This window comes from Budorcas taxicolor, chromosome 8 (assembly GCF_023091745.1).
Source record: "Budorcas taxicolor isolate Tak-1 chromosome 8, Takin1.1, whole genome shotgun sequence".
Classification (NCBI taxonomy): domain Eukaryota; kingdom Metazoa; phylum Chordata; class Mammalia; order Artiodactyla; family Bovidae; genus Budorcas; species Budorcas taxicolor.
The window spans coordinates 13228848-13248686 of record NC_068917.1 but is presented as its reverse complement, the minus strand read 5'-3'; the positions used below and the strand labels follow the sequence as shown (position 1 = coordinate 13248686).

The following is a 19839-nucleotide window of genomic DNA, read 5'->3' as shown; positions in this document are numbered from 1 at the left end:
TTTGATCACCTTACCATTAATGTTCCTCTGACTCCTGTCTTTATAATTTTATTATCACACATAATTATTTTGTATTTTATATGTCTTTTAAGGCATTGTTTTTTATTTTTACAGAGAATATTCATTTCTATTTTCCCACATATTTACTTTTTTTGTAGATTTTAATTCCTTTTGAATTTTCATCTTAAATTCCTTTTAGCTTTTAGTGTAGGTTTGGGCCAGTCATTTTTATGTTTTTGTCTATCTGAAAATGTCTTTACTTTGCCTTCACTTATTAAAGGGTATTTCTGCTGACCATAGTATTATGGTGAGCGGTTGTTTTCTCTTAGCTCTTTAAATAAGTCATTCTGTTGTTTTATAGTATTCCAAAGTCCAGCAGTAGTTGTTCTATTGAAGGTAAGGTGTCTTTTTCCCCATTGGTTGTTTTTACGATATTTTTCTTTGGTTTTCCACAGTTTAAATGCGATATGCTTAGGTGTATTTTTTGTAAGTATTATTCTGGGGATTTGCATAACTTTTTGACTCTGTGGGTTGTCTTTAATCAGTTTTGACAAATTCTTGACCCTCATCTTGTTATATATTGCCTCTGTTCATTCTTTCTTCCTTCTTTTGAGGTTCCAGTTATGTATATCCTAAACATTTTCATGTGTTTTACACATCTGTTATGCTTTTTTCTGTATTTTTCAGTAGTTTTTGGTCTGTGTGCTTCTGGTTTGGATATTTTCTATTGCCTTGTTTTCTATTTTGCCAGTTCTTTCTTCTGATATAGCTAATGAGCTCTTAATTTCATCATTTATGTATTTCACTTAGAGAATTTCCATTTGGTCCCTCTTATGATCGATTCCAATTTTCTGGAATCCTTCATCTTTTATTTTCTCAAACATATTTCTCATGTGCAGTCTTGGGACTGAGCTGAGTTGAGGCTGGGTTTCAGTTTTGACAGGTCGCTGCCTCCCTGTCATTTGCCCCCACTGCTGAAGTGTGGTCACTCAGGGGAGGGGCTTCCAGCTGCGAGTGAGTTATACTCATGTCCCCTAGTTGGACTTGAGCCTCTAATTTATGTTTCCTCATACTGATAACACTGCCAAAATCTCCACTCTGCTTTTCAGAGGCTTCATGCTTAGCTTTTTAACCTCCTGCCCTGTGCATCTCCAGAATTTTCAAATATCTTGAAGGGAAAATTAGCTCTGTGTCAGGCCCAAACCTAGGAACTTCCGTGTTCACCCATCTGTCACTTTTGAATTTTATCTGTAGTCTTTTTCTTTTTTCTAATTTTTATTTTATATTGGAGCATCATCGATTAACAGTGTTGTATTAGTTTTAGGGGGTACAGCAAGGTGATTCGGTTACATATATACGTACTGTCTATGGTCTTGCACGACTACCAGAGCCCTGCTGGTTTCTTGGTTCTCTAGCATCACCCTGGGCAAAACTTGCTTCCCAGTCTCTTGCCTTACACCCAGGTTTACCAGATACCTCCTTGGAGAAGTGGCTGCGCTTACCAGGCCACCTCTGCATACCTCCCTGCTCTCTGATTCCTGGTCTGTCTAGTTCTTTTTGTTTAGTAGTTCTCTAGTAGCCTTCAATGGAGAAGGCAATGGCACCCCACTCCGGTACTCTTGCCTGGAAAATCCCGTGGACGGAGGAGCCTGGTGGGCTGCAGTCCATGGGGTCGCTAAGAGTCGGACACGACTGAGTGACTTCCCTTTCATTTTTCACTTTCCTGCATTGGAGAAGGAAATGGCAGCCCACTCCAGTGTTCTTGCCTGGAGAATCCCAGGGACGGGGGAGCTTGGTGGGAGGCCGTCTGTCTATGGGGTCATGCAGAGTTGGACAGACTGAAGCAACTTAACAGTAGCAGCCTTCAATAGATACTTTAAAACTTTTCCTGTATTTTGAAGTTGTTCTTGATGGAAACATTGATTTAAAGTTATTAATTTAAAATTATTTTTTCTTGCTTGGAAGTGCTGATTGCATATAGTTTGTTTTATGTTATTATATATAAACATATGTTATATTTATTATACATAGTATATATAGATATTATATATAGTGTTATATTTATTAATACATATATATAGTGATAGTGATATTAACTGATAAAGTGATCATCACATACAGTTATGTATCAGTTACACATCTCTTATACAGTTAACTTCTTTTAACACCAGTTTCTCTAAGTGACTCTCGGTTTTTTGACAGCATTGTGTATAGAAGGCTTCTGGAAAATGTTTTATATCAATGTAGAAATAAATTGATTGAGTCTTAGTGGAAAGGACTTGTGGTGAGAATATGTTATTAGTTAAAAATCAGCAATGACTCTGAAACTGGTTATATAAACATGAAAAAAATATTTGGTAGTCAAAAGTCCAGATGTACATTTCTTGGGATAATTGATCTATTCCTGAGGTTATGATGGTAATTTTAGTATGGTTTTATGTTTGGGGCCACTATTTTTTCTTTTTGTTTCCTTAATATCAGCTTACAGTGTTAGCTGTGTTTACATCATATGATTTCAGAGTTCAAAGAACTCTAGTTTATGTTCTTAAAATTTTCTTTTAATGTAAAAAGAACAGGAAAATATGAGACCAAAGTGATACCACTTCCTTTACCTGCCACCTCAAAACATGTACTACTGTGTATGATAACAACTACTCTTTGTCTCCTGTTGGGAAGGATTGAAAGCAGGAGGGACAGAGTTGGTTAGATGGCATCACCGACTCAATGGACATGAGTTTGGGTAAACTGTGGGATTTGGTGATGGACAGGGAGGCCTGGCGTGCTGTGGTTCATGGGGTCACAAAGAATCAGACACGACTGAGCAACTGAACTGAACTGAACTTCCTCTCCTACCCTTTCCTTTCATTTTTTGTCCTCCTCTCCTATTGATATATGTTAGTTGACAAAAATACAGAAATTGAAGTACATAAGAAAAAGAAAATTGAAATCTCTTGTAATCCCATTACCAAGCTGTAATTAGGTTTCTGAGCATTTGACACGTATCTTTTGTGGAGTTTTCTTTGTAAAATGGACTGTATTGTTATTTGTTGTTCTCAGCCAGGCCTTTTCATTAATATCACCTGTGATAATTAAAATATCCATATAGATTCTGCAATACACCTCATACTTAACCAAATCAGAATCTCTAGGTGATTCTCTGTGAAGAGGGTTTTGTTGAAAAAAAGAAAAGCTTCCTTCAGAAAATTTTAATTGCCTTCAGAAGTCTTCTAAAACAGAAAAAGCGAGAATATTGCCATATTATATATGAAGAAAGCTTTAACTTGTATACAGCTCTTCATCTAATGATTTGATTTGAACTTTTCCCTAGCCATTCCACCCTATGGTGAATTTGGATTGCTCTCGGGATTTCCGGCCATTTCTCTGTGCACTCTATGCTCCTGTCTGTATGGAATACGGCCGTGTCACACTTCCCTGCCGTAGGCTCTGTCAGCGGGCTCACAGTGAGTGTTCGAAGCTCATGGAGATGTTTGGTGTTCCTTGGCCTGAAGATATGGAATGCAGTAGGTGCGGAAATCATAGATTTTTCATGGACCATTGCTTCTTTTACAGCATGTTTAAAATGGTTTTCAAGTTCGTCAGTTTTTAAGAACTTTTCGAAGTGTGTATATTACTTATAATTTTGAACAGAAGTTTCATGCCTCAGAGCTGTTCATTTCCTTAGGAATTTGGAATGAAATGAAAAAGGTGGAAAAAGAAAAACATTTCTATGAAGAAAATTTTAAAATAATTAAGAAAAACATAATCAAGATATAGATTGTTGATATCTTTCCCTTACAGTTTTTTTTCTGATTATAAAAGTAATGCCATTTATAAAAGATTAGAAGATATAGAGAACATAATCATTTGTTGCCTCATTACTAAATATCTTTAATGATGATTTAATGGGACTTGAATATCTTTATAATTTCAGTGTTAATAACTATAGTAGTTCTGTCAATTCTGTTTTTCTTTCTTTTTTTTTTTTTCAATTTTGTTTTTTTGACCATGCAACATGTGGGATCTTAGTTCCCTGATCAGAGATAGAACCCATGCCCTCTGCACTGGAAGCACGGAGGCTTAACCACTGGACTGCCAGGAAAGTCCCTCAGTTCTGTTTTACTGTCGTGTATTAACATACTTAGACCCAGAAAATGTCAGATACTTTTCAAATCACTTCCAATATATAGACTGTAAGCATTTCCTAAAGGTTTGCGGATATTTACCTGATAGTCTTATAGATTTGTATAAGAGAACATAATTGTTAGTAATAACGTGTATGGTAGTAATACTGAATTTTTTATATTATGTTATACCTTTTTGTGTTCTTACATATTTCGAGGATAAAGCATAGATGAATACCTATAAAACTCTTACTATCTAGCTTTGTCCAATAGTATTTTGCAGTGTTTGCTTCAGGTTTTTTTTTTTTTTCTCTTGGCCATACCCAAGATCCCTATGGCTTGCAGGATCTTAGTTCCCCCAACTAAGGATGGAACCTGGGGCCCTGACAGTGAGAATACTGAGTCCTAACCATTGGACCACCAAGGAATGCCCCAGATTTCTTTTTTAAAGAAATAAAACAGTACAGGTGGAGCTGAAAATTCCTTCATTAGTATCCATCTTGATTTCATTTCCTTCTTTTCTCCCCAGAGATGAGATAATCATTATGTTGAATTTGTTGTTAATTCTTATGTCTGTTTCTATACTCTTACTGTACATTACATATATATCCATAAGCAACATTATATACTTTTTTACATTTCATATATATATATACACATACATATATAATGTTGTTTATGTATCTGTGTTTATATCTGTATCTGTGTTTATCTTTGTTAGTCTGGTTCATTCCTCTTAATTGCTGTGTAATGACCAATTTTCTATAGTTATTTAGCCATCTTCTACTGATGGTCATTTAACTTATTTCCAAGAGTTTGCATTTATGGGCAGTGCTGCACAGAATACTTTTTTTCTCCTTCATGTTTAAAATTAATTTTATTTATCATCTATCAATAGCTCTTGGAAATAGGTAAAAAGCCCATGTTGTTACTGTCATTTGATAGATGGGAAAACTTAAAACATGTATTAGTTACTTGTAGTCAGTTCACTGACAATTTGCTTTCTCTTATTTGTCCACGCTTTTTTCCACCTATTTGACATACTCTCTTATCTAGCCCCATCAAACCAGTCATCCACTGTCTCCCCCAAACCTTAAAATACTTATAGTTCCTCTTTTGGAAATCTAAACTTCTTGGTGTTTATACCAACAGTTATGAATTACCTCGGCAGGAACCCTATTTTATGTGTGTGTCTAGCTCCTATTGTTTAGTGGTCTTTTTATTTTAATCGGTTATGTACAGCTATAGAAATGTCATTATGATCTCTGTTTTGATAGTATTAAATCTATTTTATGTCCTCACTATTTTGCCTGGAATTGCCTAACTCTGAATTCTTACTTAAATTCTGACAAACCTGATCTTTCATAATAACCTTTCATTCTTCCACATCTCTCATATCCTTGTTCATACTGTATCTGTTTTTCAGTTTCATGGATACCCCAAAGTTTTGGGGTTTTCCCTCACCTTTCCTAATAGGTCCCTTCCTGATCTGATTTCTTTTCTTAGGTTAAGCTTTGTTGTCCATTACATAAAATAGTACTTTTGCTAACAGTTTGAACTTATTCCTTCTACTGTACTTGTTCAGATCTCTAGCTGGACCAGTTCAACTAATTTCTTACAAATTAATTATGCTGCATATTTAATTATTTAAACCATAGCAACTCCTTTTTTTTTCCACTACAGTCCAGATTCTGTCATTGTTTTATTATATTTGCTTTATCATATCTGTCCATCCCTCTGCTGATCCACTAATCTACATTATTCTTTGAGTGTATTTCAAAATAAATTAGAGTTATTGTCCTCACAAATATTTTATCAGGTCCTTCACCAAACATTTGTCTTTAGTTTTGTGTTTTTTTTCTGTTTAAAACTTTACAAGGAAATGCACAAATCTAAAGATGTGGTCCACTGGAGAAGGGAATGGCAAACCACTTCAGTATTCTTGCCTTGAGAACCCCATAAACAGTATAAAAAGGCAAAATGATAGGATACTAAAAGAGGAACTCCCCAGGTCAGTAGGTGCCCAATATGCTCCTGGAGATCAGTGGAGAAATAACTCCAGAAAGAATGAAGGGATGGAGCCAAAGCAAAAACAATACCCAGCTGTGGATGTGACTGTTGATAGAGGCAAGGTCCGATGTTGTAAAGAGCAATATTGCATAGGAACCTGGAGTGTCAGGTCCATGAGTCAAGGCAAATTGGAAGTGGTCAAACAGGAGATGGCAAGCGTGAATGAATGTCGACATTCTAGGAATCAGCGAACTAAAATGGACTGGAATAGATGAATTTAACTCAGATGACCGTTATATCTACTACTGCGGGCAGGAATCCCTTAGAAGAAATGGAGTAGCCATCATGGTCAACAAAAGAGTCTGAAATGCAGTACTTGGATGCAATCTCAAAAACGACAGAATGATCTCTGTTCGTCTCCAAGGCAAACCATTCAATATCACAGTAATCCAAGTCTATGCCCCAACCAGTAACGCTGAAGACGCTGAAGTTGAATGGTTCTATGAAGACCTACAAGACCTTTTAGAACTAACACCCCAAAACGATGTCCTTTTCATTATAGGGACTGGAATGCAAAAGTAGGAAGTCAAGAAGCACCTGGAGTAACAGGCAAATTTGGCTTTGGAATGCAGAATGAAGGAGGGGAAAGGCTAATAGAGTTTTGCCAAGAAAATGCACTGGTCATAGCAAACACCCTCTTCCAACAACACAAGAGAAGACTCTACACCAGATGGTCAACACCGAAATCAGATTGATTATATTCTTGGCAGCCAAAGATGGAGAAGCTCTATACAGTCAGCAAAAACAAGACCGGGAGCTGACTGTGGCTCAGATCATGAACTCCTTATTACCAAATTCAGACTTAAATTGAAGAAAGTAGGGAAAACCACTAGACCATTCAGGAATGACCTCAATCAAATCCCTTATGATTATACAGTGGGAGTGAGAAATAGATTTAAGGGACTAGATCTGATATATACAGTGCCTGATGAACTATGGAATGAGGTTCGTGACATTGTGCAGGAGACAGGGATCAAGACCATCCTCATGGAAAAGAAATGCAAAAAAGCAAAATGGCTGTCTGAGGAGGCCTTACAAATAGCTGTGAAAAGAAGAGAAGCGATAAGCAAAGGAGAAAAGTAAAGTTATAAGCATCTGAACGTAGAGTTCCAAAGAATAGCAAGAAGAGATAAGAAAGCCTTCCTCAGCGATCAATGCAAAGAAATAGAGGAAAAGAACAGAATGGGAAAGACTAGAGATCTCTTCAAGAAAATTACAGATACCAAGGGAACATTTCATCATGCAAAGATGGGCTCGATAAAGGACAGAAATGGTATGGACCTAACAGAAGCAGAAGATATTAAGAAGAGGTGGCAAGAATACACAGAAGAACTGTACAAGAAAGATCTTCATGACCAAGATAATCACGATGGTGTGACTACTCACCTAGAGCCAGACATCCTGGAATGTGAAGTCAAGTGGGCCTTAGAAAGCATCCCTACGAACAAAGCTAGTGGAGGTGATGGAATTACAGTGAAGCTATTTCAAATCCCGAAAGACGCTGCTGTGAAAGTGCTGCACTCAATATGCCAACAAATTTGGAAAACTCAGCAGTGGCCACAGGACTGGAAAAGGTCAGTTTTCATTCCAATCCCAAAGAAAGGCAATGCCAAAGAATGCTTAAACTACCACACAATTGCACTCATCTCACACGCTAGTAAAGTAATGCTCAAAATTCTCCAAGTCAGGTTTCAGCAATACGTGAACTGTGAACTTCCAGATATTCAAGCTGGTTTTAGGAAAGGCAGAGGAACCAGAGATCAAATTGCCAACATCCACTGGATCATGGAAGAAGCAAGAGCGTTTCAGAAAAACATCTATTGCTGCTTTATTGACTATGCCAAAGCCTTTGACTGTGTGGATCACAGTAAACTGTGGAAAATTCTGAGAGAGATGGGAATACCAGACCAGCTGACCTGCCTCTTGAGAAACCTATATGCAGGTCAGGAAGCAACAGTTAGAACTGGACATGGAACAACAGACTGGCTCCAAATAGGAAAAGGAGTATGTCAAGGCTGTATTTTGTCACCCTGCTTGTTTAACTTATATGCAGTATACATAATGAGAAACGCTGAGCTGGAAGAAGCACAAGCTTTAATCAAGATTGCCGGGAGAAATATCAATAACCTCCGGTATGCAGATGACACCACCCTTATGGCAGAAAATGAAGAGGAACTAAAAAGCCTCATGAGGAAAGTGAAAGAGGAGAGTGAGAAAGTTGGGTTAAAGCTCAACATTGAGAAAACTAAGATCATGGCATCTGGTCCCATCACTTCATGGGAAGTAGATGGGGAAACAGTGGAAACAGTGTCAGACTTTATTTTGGGGGGCTCCAAAATCACTGCAGATGGTGATTGCAGCCATGAAATTAAAATACGCTTACTTCTTGGAAGAAAAGTTATGACCAACCTAGATAGCATATTGAAAAGCAGAGACATTACTTTGCCAACAAAGGTCCGTCTAGTCAGGGCTGTGGTTTTTCCTGTGGTCATGTATGGATGTGAGAGTTGGACTGTGAAGAAAACTGAGTGCCGAAGAATTGATGCTTTTGAACTGTGGTGTTGAAGAAGACTCTTGAGAGTCCCTTGGACTGCAAGGAGCTCCAACCAGTTTATTCTAAAGGAGATCAACCCTGGGTGTTCTTTGGAAGGACTGATGCTAAAGCTGAAACTCCAATACTTTGGCCACCTCATGCAAAGAGTTGACTCATTGGAAAAGACTCTGATGCTGGGAGGGATTGGAGGTAGGAAGAAAAGGGGACGACAGAGGATGAGATGGCTGGATGGCATCACGGACTCGATGGACGTGAGTCCAAGTGAACTCCGGGAGTTGGTGATGGACAGGGAGGCCTGGTATGCTGCAGTTCATGGGGTCACAGAGTCAGACACGACTTAGCGACTGAACTGAACTGAAAGATAGCACCTGAGTTTTAACAAAAACCTGCAGCTTAGAAAGCCAAATCCTTAGAAGGATATAGAACAGATCATTACCATTACCTCACGCTCTCATGTACCTTGCTAGTCAGTCCATGTCTATACCATCCCCTGGAAGCAACTACTGTTTAGCCTCCTTCCTAGATAATTACTTTGTATATTCTAGAACTTCATACAAATAAAGTCATACGTTGTATAAATCTTATTTTGCTTGAGTTAAGATTGCTTTCTTGTTCTGTTTTCAAGACTCAATGTTTGTGTGTTCATTAATAGTTCTTTCCTTTTTCTTGTCTTCTATTGTATAGATTACTGTATTTTGCTTATCTGTTCTTCTGTTTATAGACATTTTAAACCATAGCTGCTCTATTTGCTCTTTGTCTTTAGTCAATTTCCAATGTGGTCAACAGGACAGTTTCTATTCATTCTCCTCAGCACTTACGCCAAATCTATGTCACTCACTTCAAACCTATATTTCATTTCACGTTCATTCCATATTTGACCCTTACTCCCCTCAACCTCAGTCTGTCCTCCTTTCCTGAAAATCACTTTGGCATTTCGTGCAAACTGTTGTGGTCTGCTACATCTCAGACCCGTCCTCAGTTTCCTTTCTTGCATCGTCTTCTTCCTGGTGCTTCTTAGCAGTCTGTTTCTGTTCTTTTTGATTCTACATGCTTCCCCTGGACAATTTCATCTCACTGATTTTAACTGTTACTCACATGCTGATGACTCCTAAATCCACTCCTTGGCATCTTTCTGGTAAGTTCCAAATCTGTGTAACAAGCAGCCATTGGATATCCTAACTTGAATTTGTCTCAAGTACCTCAACTTCAACATATCTAAAATTGATTTTACTCCTTGCTCACTTTTTTTTAAATTCCTGGAAGGCATATTCCTCCTTCATTGACCTAAGCTACCACATCCAGTCAGTTGTAGATTCTGTTGCTTTTATTTAACTAATTTCGTAGCTGTCTCATTCTCACTGCCTTATCTGGTTTTAGTTATGTTTCATCAGATATCTCTGCTCTCAGTTTTGTACAGCTCAAATGTCTTCCATACTCCTTCTAGTCATCTTTCTAATTAACTTGTATGTGTGGTGAGCTTTTAGTCATGTACAACTCATTGAGACCCCATGGACTATATATATAGCCCACCAGGCTCCTCTGTCCATGGAATTTTCCAGGCAAGAATATTGGAGTGGGTTGCCATTTCCTTCTCCAGGGGATCTTTCCGACCCCAGGATCAAACCCATGTTTCTTGAGTCTCCTGCATTAGCAGGCAGGTTCTTAACCAGTTGAGCCACCAGGGAAGCTGTTAACTTGGGTAAGGGCTATATGAATATGTTTAGTCAACAGTTATCAATTCAGCAAATATTTAGTCAACAGTCATCCATTCAGCAAATATTAATTGGATGTCTTCCATGTGCTAGACACTATTCCAGATAGTGAAGATGAGTAGTGAACAAAACATGGTCTGTTCTTATGGATCTGCAGTTCTAGTGATGGTTGTAATGGTAGGATATAAATAAATAGCTAATGTCAGATAGCAGTGAATGCCAATAAGAAAGAATAGAGCGAGGTGACATGGTACACTGTGGAGACATGAGGGAAGTCCTTTTTAATCAGGAGACAGTGGAACAGGGACGTGACTGAAATGAGAGAACAAATGATACCGATATCTAGGGAAGATCAGTCCAGGCAGAAGAAGCAGAGCAGCACGTGCAGAGCCTCTGAAGTGGACGCGTGCTGGTTATATTCACCCAACAGCAGGGACGCCACAGAGGCTAGAGCCATGTGAGTAAGGGAGAAGGGAAGGAAATACGATCAGAAAGCACTGGGGTTGGGGAATGTCTTTAGAGCTCCTTTTGGAATTTGGATTTGATTCTGAGTGAGTTAGAAGATTTTGAGCTGAAGAGACATGATCATGAGCACAGGGGTGGCATGTCTTTAAAGGATCACTCTGGTTCTTATGTACAAATGGAGATGAACTAGAAGCCACTCCAGAAATCCAAGGATGAGGTACTAATAACTCAAACTGGGTGAATGCCGTGGAAGACGTGGAAAGTGGTCAGATTTTAGATACGTTGCAAAGTCGAATGACAGAAAGTGCTGGTTTCATTTGCTATTATTTTCTCCCATTCTGAGGGCTGTCTTTTCACCTTGCTTATTGTTTCCTTTGCTGTGCAAAAGCTTTCACTTTAATCAGGTCCCACTTGTTTACTTTGTTTTTATTTCCATTACTCTAGGAGGTGGGTAATAGAGGATCTTGCTTTATGTCATCGAGTGTTCTGCCTGTTTTCCTCTAAGAATTTTAATAGTTTCTGGTCTTACATTTAGGTCTTTAATCCATTTTGAGTTTATCTTTGTGTAGGTGTTAGGAAGTGTTCTAATTTCACTCTTTCACATGTAGCTGTCCAGTTATCCCAGCACCATTTATGGAAGAGCCTATCTTTGCCCCATTGTTAATTCTTGCCTCCTTTGTCAAAAATAAGGTACCCATAGGTGCATGGGTTTATTTCTGGGCTTTCTATCTTGTTCTGTTGGTCTATATTTCTGTTTTTGTGCCAGTACCATACTATCTTGATGACTGTAGCTTTGTAGTATAATCTGAAGTCAGGAAGGTTGCTTCTTCCAGTTCCATTCTTTCTCAAGACTGCTTTGACTATTTGGGATCTTTTGGGTTTCCATATGAATTGTGAATTTTTTTGTTCTAGTTCTGTGAAAAATGCCATTGGTAATTTGATAGGGATCACATCGAATCTGTAGATTGCATTGGGTAGTATAGTCATTTTCACAATTTTGATGCTTCCTACCCAGAAACATGGAATATCTCTCCATCTGTTTATGTCATCTTTGATTTCTTTCATCAGTGTCTTGTTATTTTCTGTGTACAGTTCTTTTGTCTCCTTAGGTAAGTTTATTCCTAGATATTTAATTTTTTTTGTTGCAGTGGTGAATGGGATTGATTCCTTAATTTCTCTTTATGATTTTTCATTGTTAGTTTATAGAAATGACAGTGATTTCTGTGTATTGATTTTGTATCCTGCAACTTTGCTAAATTCACTGATTAGCTCTACTCATTTTCTGATACTGTCTTTAGGGTTTTCTATGTACAGTATCATGTCATCTGCTAACAGTGAGAGCTTTACTTCTTTTCTGATCTGAATTCCTTTTGGTTTTTTTCTTCTCTGATTGCTATAGCTAGGGCTTCCAGAATTATGTTGAATATAGTGGTGAAATCTTAGGGGAATGCTTTCAGTTTTTCACCATTGAGAATAATGTTTGCTGTAGGCTTATCATATATGCCCTTTACTATGTTGAGGAAGGTTCCTTCTGTGCCCATTTTTTGAAGAGTTTTAATCATAAATGGGTGCTAAATTTTGTCAAAGGCTTTTTCTGCATCCACTCAGATGATATGATCTTTTTTTCAATTTGTTAATATGGTATATCACATTGATTGATTTGCATATATTGAAGAATCCTTGCATTCCTGGTATGAACCCAACTTGATCATGGTGTATGAGCTTTTTGATGTGTTGCTGCGTTCTGTTAGCTAAAATTTTGTTGAGGATTTTTTGCATCTATGTTCATCAGTGAGATTGGCCTGTAGTTTTCTTTTTGTGTGTTGTCTTTGTCTGATTTTGGTATCAGGTTGATGGTGGCCTTGTAGAATGAGTTTGGAACTGTTCCTTCCTCTGCAATTTTTTGAAAGAGTTTTAGAAGGCTAGGCATTAGATGTTCATCATGAGAAACACTGGGCTGGAAGAAGCACAAGCTGGAATCAAAATTGCTGGGAGAAATATCAATAACCTCAGATATTCAGATGACACCACCCTTATGGCAGAAAGTGAAGAGGAACTAAAAAGCCTCTTGATGAAAGTGAAAGAAAGAGGAGAGTGAAAAAGTTGGCTTAAAGCTCAATATTCAGAAAACGAAGATCGTGGCATCTGGTCCCATCAATTCATTGGAAATAGTGGAAACAGTGTCAGACTTTATTTTGGGGGGCTCCAAAACCACTGCAGATGGTGACTGCAGCCATGAAATTAAAAGATGCTTACTCCTTGGAAGGAAAGTTATGACCAACTTAGATAGCAGATTCAAAAGCAGAGACATTACTTTGCCAACAAAGGTCTGTCTAGTCAAGGCTATGGTTTTTCCTGTGGTCATGTATGGATGTGAGAGTTGGACTGTGAAGAAGGCTGAGCGCCGAAGAATTGATGCTTTTGAACTGTGGTGTTGGAGAAGACTGTTGAGAGTCCCTTGGACTGCAAGGAGATCCAACCAGTCCATTCTAAAGATCAGCCCTGGGATTTCTTTGGAAGGAATGATGCTAAAGCTGAAACTCCTGTACCTTGGATACCTCATGTGAAGAGCTGACTCATTGGAAAAGACTCTGAAGCTGGGAGGGATGAGGGCAGGAGGAGAAGGGGACGTCCGAGGATGAGATGGCTGGATGGCATCACTGACTCGATGGACATGAGTTTCAGTGAACTCTGGGAGTTGGTAATGAACAGGGAGGCCTGGCGTGCTGCGATGCATGGGGTCACAAAGAGTCAGACACAACTGAGTGGCTGAACTGAACTGAAGGCTGGTCCAGTGGTTTCCGTAAGTTTCGTGTAGAGTGAGATTTGTGCTGAGTTTTTGTTTGTTTTTCCTCTGATGGGTAAGGCTGAGTGAGGTGGTAATCCTATCTGCTGCTGATTGAATTCATATTTTTGTTCTGTTTGTTGCTTAGATGAGGCGTCCTGCACAGGATGCTACTGGTGGTTGGGTGACACTGGGTCTTGTGTTCAAGTGGTTTCCTTTGTGTGAGTTCTCACTATTTGATACTCCCTAGGGTTGGTTCTCTGGTGGTCTAGGGTCTTGCAGTCAGTGCTCCCACTCCAGAGGTTCAGGGCTTGATCTCTGGTCAGAAACAGATTCCACAAGTGGTGTGTTATGGCATTAAGTGAGATTAAAACAAATATCCAAAAATGAGAAACCAACGATGAACCCCAGACAAATGGCAGTTACAAAATCAGGCAAATAATAATTAAAATAATGGAATATACACATATACATATACACCCATGAGCAAAGTCAAAACAGTCCAACAAAAATACAGTAGATTGATCCGGCAAACAAAGGAAATCAAAAGTTATATTTACCAGTTAAGAACAAAACTAACTAAAGCACAAACTGGAAAACAAAACTAAAGCAAGTTGCCAAGTGGAGAATAAAGCAGTGAAAGCAAAACTAACAAATATGTTGAGAGGAAAGGAAGGAAAGAAAAGAAATAATGGATATGCAAATTTAAATAGAGATTTTATAACATTGAAGATTAACTGCAAGGGGAAAAAAACAGGAAAGGTGAAGAAAGGGCTAAATGTACAAAAATACAATGAGTTTTAAAAAATTAAAATTATAAAAAGAAAAGAGAAAAAAAAAAAGGAAGAAGAAAGAAAAAAGAAAAACTCCAAGGAACTGCAAAAGCCCAATGTAGAGGCAGAGGTTTATAACAACATTAAAAAGTGTGACTGAATATACACATATATACCCATAGGCAAAATCAGAAAAGTCCAACAGAAATAAAGTACAATAGATTGACCCAGTGAACAAAAGAAACCAAAAATTATATCTACCAGAACAAAACTAGCCAAAGCACAAACTGGAAAACAAAACTAAAGCAAGGTGCCAACTGGGGAATAAAGCATTGAAAATAAAACTAACGAATATGTTGAGAGGAAAGGAGAGAAAGATACAAAAGGAAGAATAGATATGCAAAGTCAGATAGAGGTAGATAAAGAAGATTTATATACGTTAAAGATTAACTGCAAGGGGAAAGGAACCGTAGGAAAAGCAAACAAAGGAGTAAATGTAGAAAAAATAAAAATAAGCTTAAAAAATTAAAAATTAAAATAAAAAAAAGAGAAAAGAAAAAAGGAAAACTCCACAGAACTGCAAAAGCCCAATGCAGAGGCAGAGGTTTATAACAACAATAAAAAATGTAACTAAGGAAAAAATAAAGCTCAAAAGCTTAATTGATTCCATAGTGCCGATAAAATCGACAGCTACAACAGAGGGGAAAAAAGGGGGGTGGGGGAGGAAAAAAAATCCAAAAGAATCTACAGAACGTGTCAAAAAATAAGAATAATAAATGTATTTCTTGAGTCATTGCTGTCAGCGTCCTTTCCCTCGCTGGGAGCATAGTCCACATTACCTCCCTAGGTTGCCCTCCGACACTGTGCTGATCTCTGGACCTGCTGTGTGAGCAGCTCAGATCCTAATCTGGTCCTACTCTTGTATGTTCTTGCCTCCAGTGTCCACAGCTATCAGAACTAGTGATTTTTCTTTTGTGGGAGCTCTCAATGGCCTTTTATATATTCCATAGACACAGAGTCTGCCTAGTTGATCGTGTGGATTTAATCTGCAGCTTGTACAGCTGGTGGTAAGGTTTTAGGTCTTCTTCCTTAGCCACACTGCCACTGGGTTTCAACTGTGGTTTTATTTCCACCTATACATGTGGGTCCTCCACTGGGGTTTGCTCCTGCAGCTGCCCTGGAGGACTTGGGTTTGCCCCCGTGAGGGCCAGGTGTGGAGGTGGTGCAGCTGCTTGGGTTGCAGGGGTTCTGGCAGCACCAGGTACTTAGGGGAGTTGGTGGCTAGGGCAGCAGGAAATACAGTGCTCTAGAAGGGTATGGCAACCAGTATTGGCCAATATGCTCCAGTGTTCTTGCCTGGGGAGCCCCACTCCCTGACAGAGAAGCCTGGCAGGCCACAGTCTACAGGGCAGCAAAGAGTTGGACATGACCGAAGCGACCCTGTGGGCATAGATCCAAGACTTTTTTTGCCTGTGGCAGCTCTGCCCCAGTGAGAATTGAGCGTGAAGGTGGCGCAGCTGCTTGGCTTGCAGGGACCCTGGCAGCGCCAAGTGTGCAAGGACACGGACTGCCTCCACTATAGGAGTTATGTCCCTATCAGAGTCTTTTTTCGAGCCTCTTGTAGCTGGCAATCAAAAAGCCTCTTTGGCCAGTCTGTCTCTGTAGCTCCACCTGTTCAGGCACTTAGAGGGCTACCTTGCCTGGGGTCCTTCTCTGTTGTTCGGTGTGTCAGGCACATAGAGGGGGCCCCCTGGCTGGGATCCTAGTCTGTAAGTTGGCGCCTCTGGCACTTAAAGTGGCACCCTGGGTGGGGTCCTACTCTGTAGTTCAGTGTGTCAGGCATTTGATGGGCCAGCCTCTCTGTTGTTCAGCTGCTGATGCTGGCGTGTGGGGAGAGAGAGGCTATGGTGATGGCTCCAGCCCCTACCCGTGACTCAGCAATATCACCTTGCTTCCATGGCTGCGTAGCTTTCCTCCACAGGCATTTCCCACCACGATCTCCTCCCTCATATGCCCTCAGTCTGTCTCTTCTCCCTCACATCCCCTTAATCCATCTCTCTGCAGTCAACAGCAGCTTTCGCCCTGGGATTGCTCCACAATCCCTAAGCTCCACCTCCCAGCTGCGGCGCCTTCCAGGGGACCAGCATTCCTTCCCCGGGGTATGTATGGCTGCTGCAAGGACTGTCTGAGTCACATTCCATTTAGGCTGCCACAGATCAGCTGTTTCACTCTCAGCCTTAAACGTTTCTCCTCTGACTCAGACAGTTGCCCCCATGTAGGGATCAGACCCCTGCTTCAGTTCCCCCACCAGCCGAGGGCAGGTCCAGTCCTACTAACACTCCTGTTTTTCCCTGTAGTTCTTCATCCTACCAAGTTTTGTGTGGTTCTATATATTCTTTTCCACTGGTCAGGTACTCTTGTCCACTGTTAGCTGGTGTTCTTCATGCACTTCCGTGTCTAAAGGTGTATTCCTGATGTATCCTTGGAGAGAGATGTACTCCACGTCCACCGACTCCTCCGCCATCTTGTTCTCCTAGGGAAGATTTTTACCTCTTATTTTTAAGAAAGTTCTATTTGAGTCTAGGGTAAATTGAGGACTATCTTGTAATTAAACATTTAAAAAAATAACTTTTAGCTACTATTCTACTGGTGCTTTTTATTTATGTATGTTTATTTTATATATATATACTTATTTATAGTTTGAAATCTTACTGTAAACTGTGTCCTAAATAAATAGTATTAATTACATTATTAATGGCTATACCTGTTTTAATAAAGAGTAATATTTTTGAAGCCAAAACAAAATTAAGTATACATTTTTCATTTTTTTGCCAACTGTGGAATATCTCATTGTATGACCCACAAGCAAGATATTTGCATTATTTCTTCGACATATCGTAATGTTCTCCAAGGACATAAGCATAAATAAGCCACAACTGCTGAATGTGGAAATCCAAATCATTAGGTTCCCAGTAAGTAAATGATCCTTGTCTTGTGTTTTCAGGTTCCCTGATTGTGATGAGCCGTATCCTCGGCTGGTGGACCTGAACTTAGCTGGCGATCCTACTGAAGGAGCCTCAGTGGCAGTGCAGAGGGACTATGGCTTTTGGTGTCCCCGAGAGCTGAAAATCGATCCTGATCTTGGCTATTCCTTTTTGCACGTGCGTGATTGTTCACCTCCTTGTCCAAATATGTACTTTAGGAGAGAAGAGCTTTCATTTGCTCGGTATTTCATAGGATTGATTTCAATCATTTGCCTCTCTGCCACGTTGTTTACTTTTTTAACTTTTTTGATTGATGTGACAAGATTCCGTTATCCTGAAAGACCCATTATATTTTATGCCGTCTGCTACATGATGGTGTCATTAATTTTTTTTATTGGGTTTTTGCTTGAGGACCGAGTTGCCTGCAATGCATCCAGCCCTGCACAGTATAAGGCTTCCACAGTGACCCAAGGATCTCATAACAAAGCCTGTACCATGCTTTTTATGGTACTCTATTTTTTCACTATGGCTGGCAGCGTTTGGTGGGTGATTCTTACCATTACATGGTTCTTGGCAGCCGTGCCAAAGTGGGGTAGTGAAGCTATTGAGAAGAAAGCCTTGCTGTTTCACGCCAGTGCGTGGGGCATCCCTGGAACTCTGACCATCATCCTTTTAGCGATGAATAAAATTGAAGGTGACAATATCAGTGGCGTGTGTTTTGTTGGCCTCTACGATGTTGATGCCTTGAGGTATTTTGTTCTTGCACCCCTCTGCCTGTATGTGGTAGTTGGGGTTTCACTCCTTTTAGCTGGCATTATATCCCTAAACAGAGTGCGAATTGAGATTCCATTAGAAAAGGAGAACCAGGATAAACTGGTGAAGTTTATGATCCGGATTGGTGTTTTCAGCATTCTGTATCTCGTACCACTCTTGGTTGTAATCGGATGCTACTTTTATGAGCAAGCTTACCGCAGCATCTGGGAAACAACGTGGATACAAGAACGCTGCAGAGAATATCACATTCCATGTCCATATCAGGTAAGGGAAACCTTGTTCTAAGTTTCAGAGTATTTAACAGTGTAAAGAGCTAATCTTAGCTATTTTGTTTTGTTTTTTTTAACTCTTCATGAAAAACCTGAACATTAAAATTTTGAAGTGAAGTTAATGAACAAATTTATTGTAGTAAGAATGTCATACACACATTTCTGTTAACATCTTCCTTTTAAAAGATCACTTTTGTGAGTCCAGGCCGTGGGCTTTTAAGCACTTTACTTCTGTTATCACAAAATAGTTGCTTGTTGTTTGAGGGGAAGATGTTGATTAAAATACAGTGTCTGTGAAAATTTTACTGATACTTAGAATGGGAGTTTAACAGTTTTGAAAAAAATTAGAATGCATTTGTACAAACAGTTTCATCTTTTAGTTGGTCTTAGTTTTCTTTTTTGCATACTGAATATTTTGTGATTTACCTTTTAATTTAAAGAGATCGGATAATCATAGAATTTTAGATCTAGAGAGGACCTTAGAGATGATTTATTCAAGTTCCCTCTATAATTTAGAGTTCTTAAACATCTATCTCATTTGAGGCTTAGAAATGTTAAGTGACTTACTCGCTTTATTAAAGTACTTATGCATTATAGATTACTTCCGTTTACTTGGCTCTTTCCCCTCATAGACAGTGAACTCTAAACATAAGAACATCTTTTTAATATTTTTTCAAAGCATGTTCTGTAGGTTAGTAGATGATGGCATTGAGAATGGGAATGTGTAGACTGAGAAGAAAAGACATTTTTAAGAAGTGATCCAGTTTCACTGGAAACAAGGAGTGTGTGATTAGCACATAGTCGATTCTCGTAAATACTTGATGACTGAAAATGCCATTTCCTTTTTTATTTTGTGGTATAAATAATTCTACACAACATTAAATTTTTATTGTATAAATATTAGCTACTGGCTTTTAAAAAACCAACCTATAATTGAGAGACCAGAAAAAATGAATAATTGAAATTTTATTACATTTCTTGATAGAATTGCTTATTAAAAACTCTTGAGTTTTCAGGCCTGAAACTAAGTAATCAAATTTTGCCTCTAATGAGAGAGAATGAGATGATTGAATTACATCATATGCTTCTTTATGTAAGGTTTCTAGGATTCCAAATATATATTATCTTAGGACTATAAAAGAAATAATGTTTGGCTCTGAAATAATGATCTGAAAAATACCAGACCTCAAACACGTAAATTAGTAAATTGAGTAGTTGGGACACCACTATTTTCAAGACATTCCTAAGAATCTTTCAGCATCTTGAGAACCAGTTTGAGCTATACAAAAATGTGTGTGTGTATTCATTTCTTTATAGTCATAGGTTCTCTAA

The 19839-nt window shown here is 38.9% G+C and overlaps 1 protein-coding gene across 1 annotated transcript in view; it reads left to right on the top strand.

The window, feature by feature from the left end:
- The window catches only part of FZD3 (frizzled class receptor 3), an 80567-nt gene that overhangs the window by 20491 nt on the left and 40237 nt on the right, over positions 1-19839 (top strand). Inside the window, exons 2-3 of the mRNA XM_052645058.1 lie at positions 3329-3525; positions 17485-18502. Of these exons, the coding sequence (XP_052501018.1) occupies positions 3329-3525; positions 17485-18502 (1215 nt within the window). The remainder of the gene's footprint in view (positions 1-3328; positions 3526-17484; positions 18503-19839) is intronic.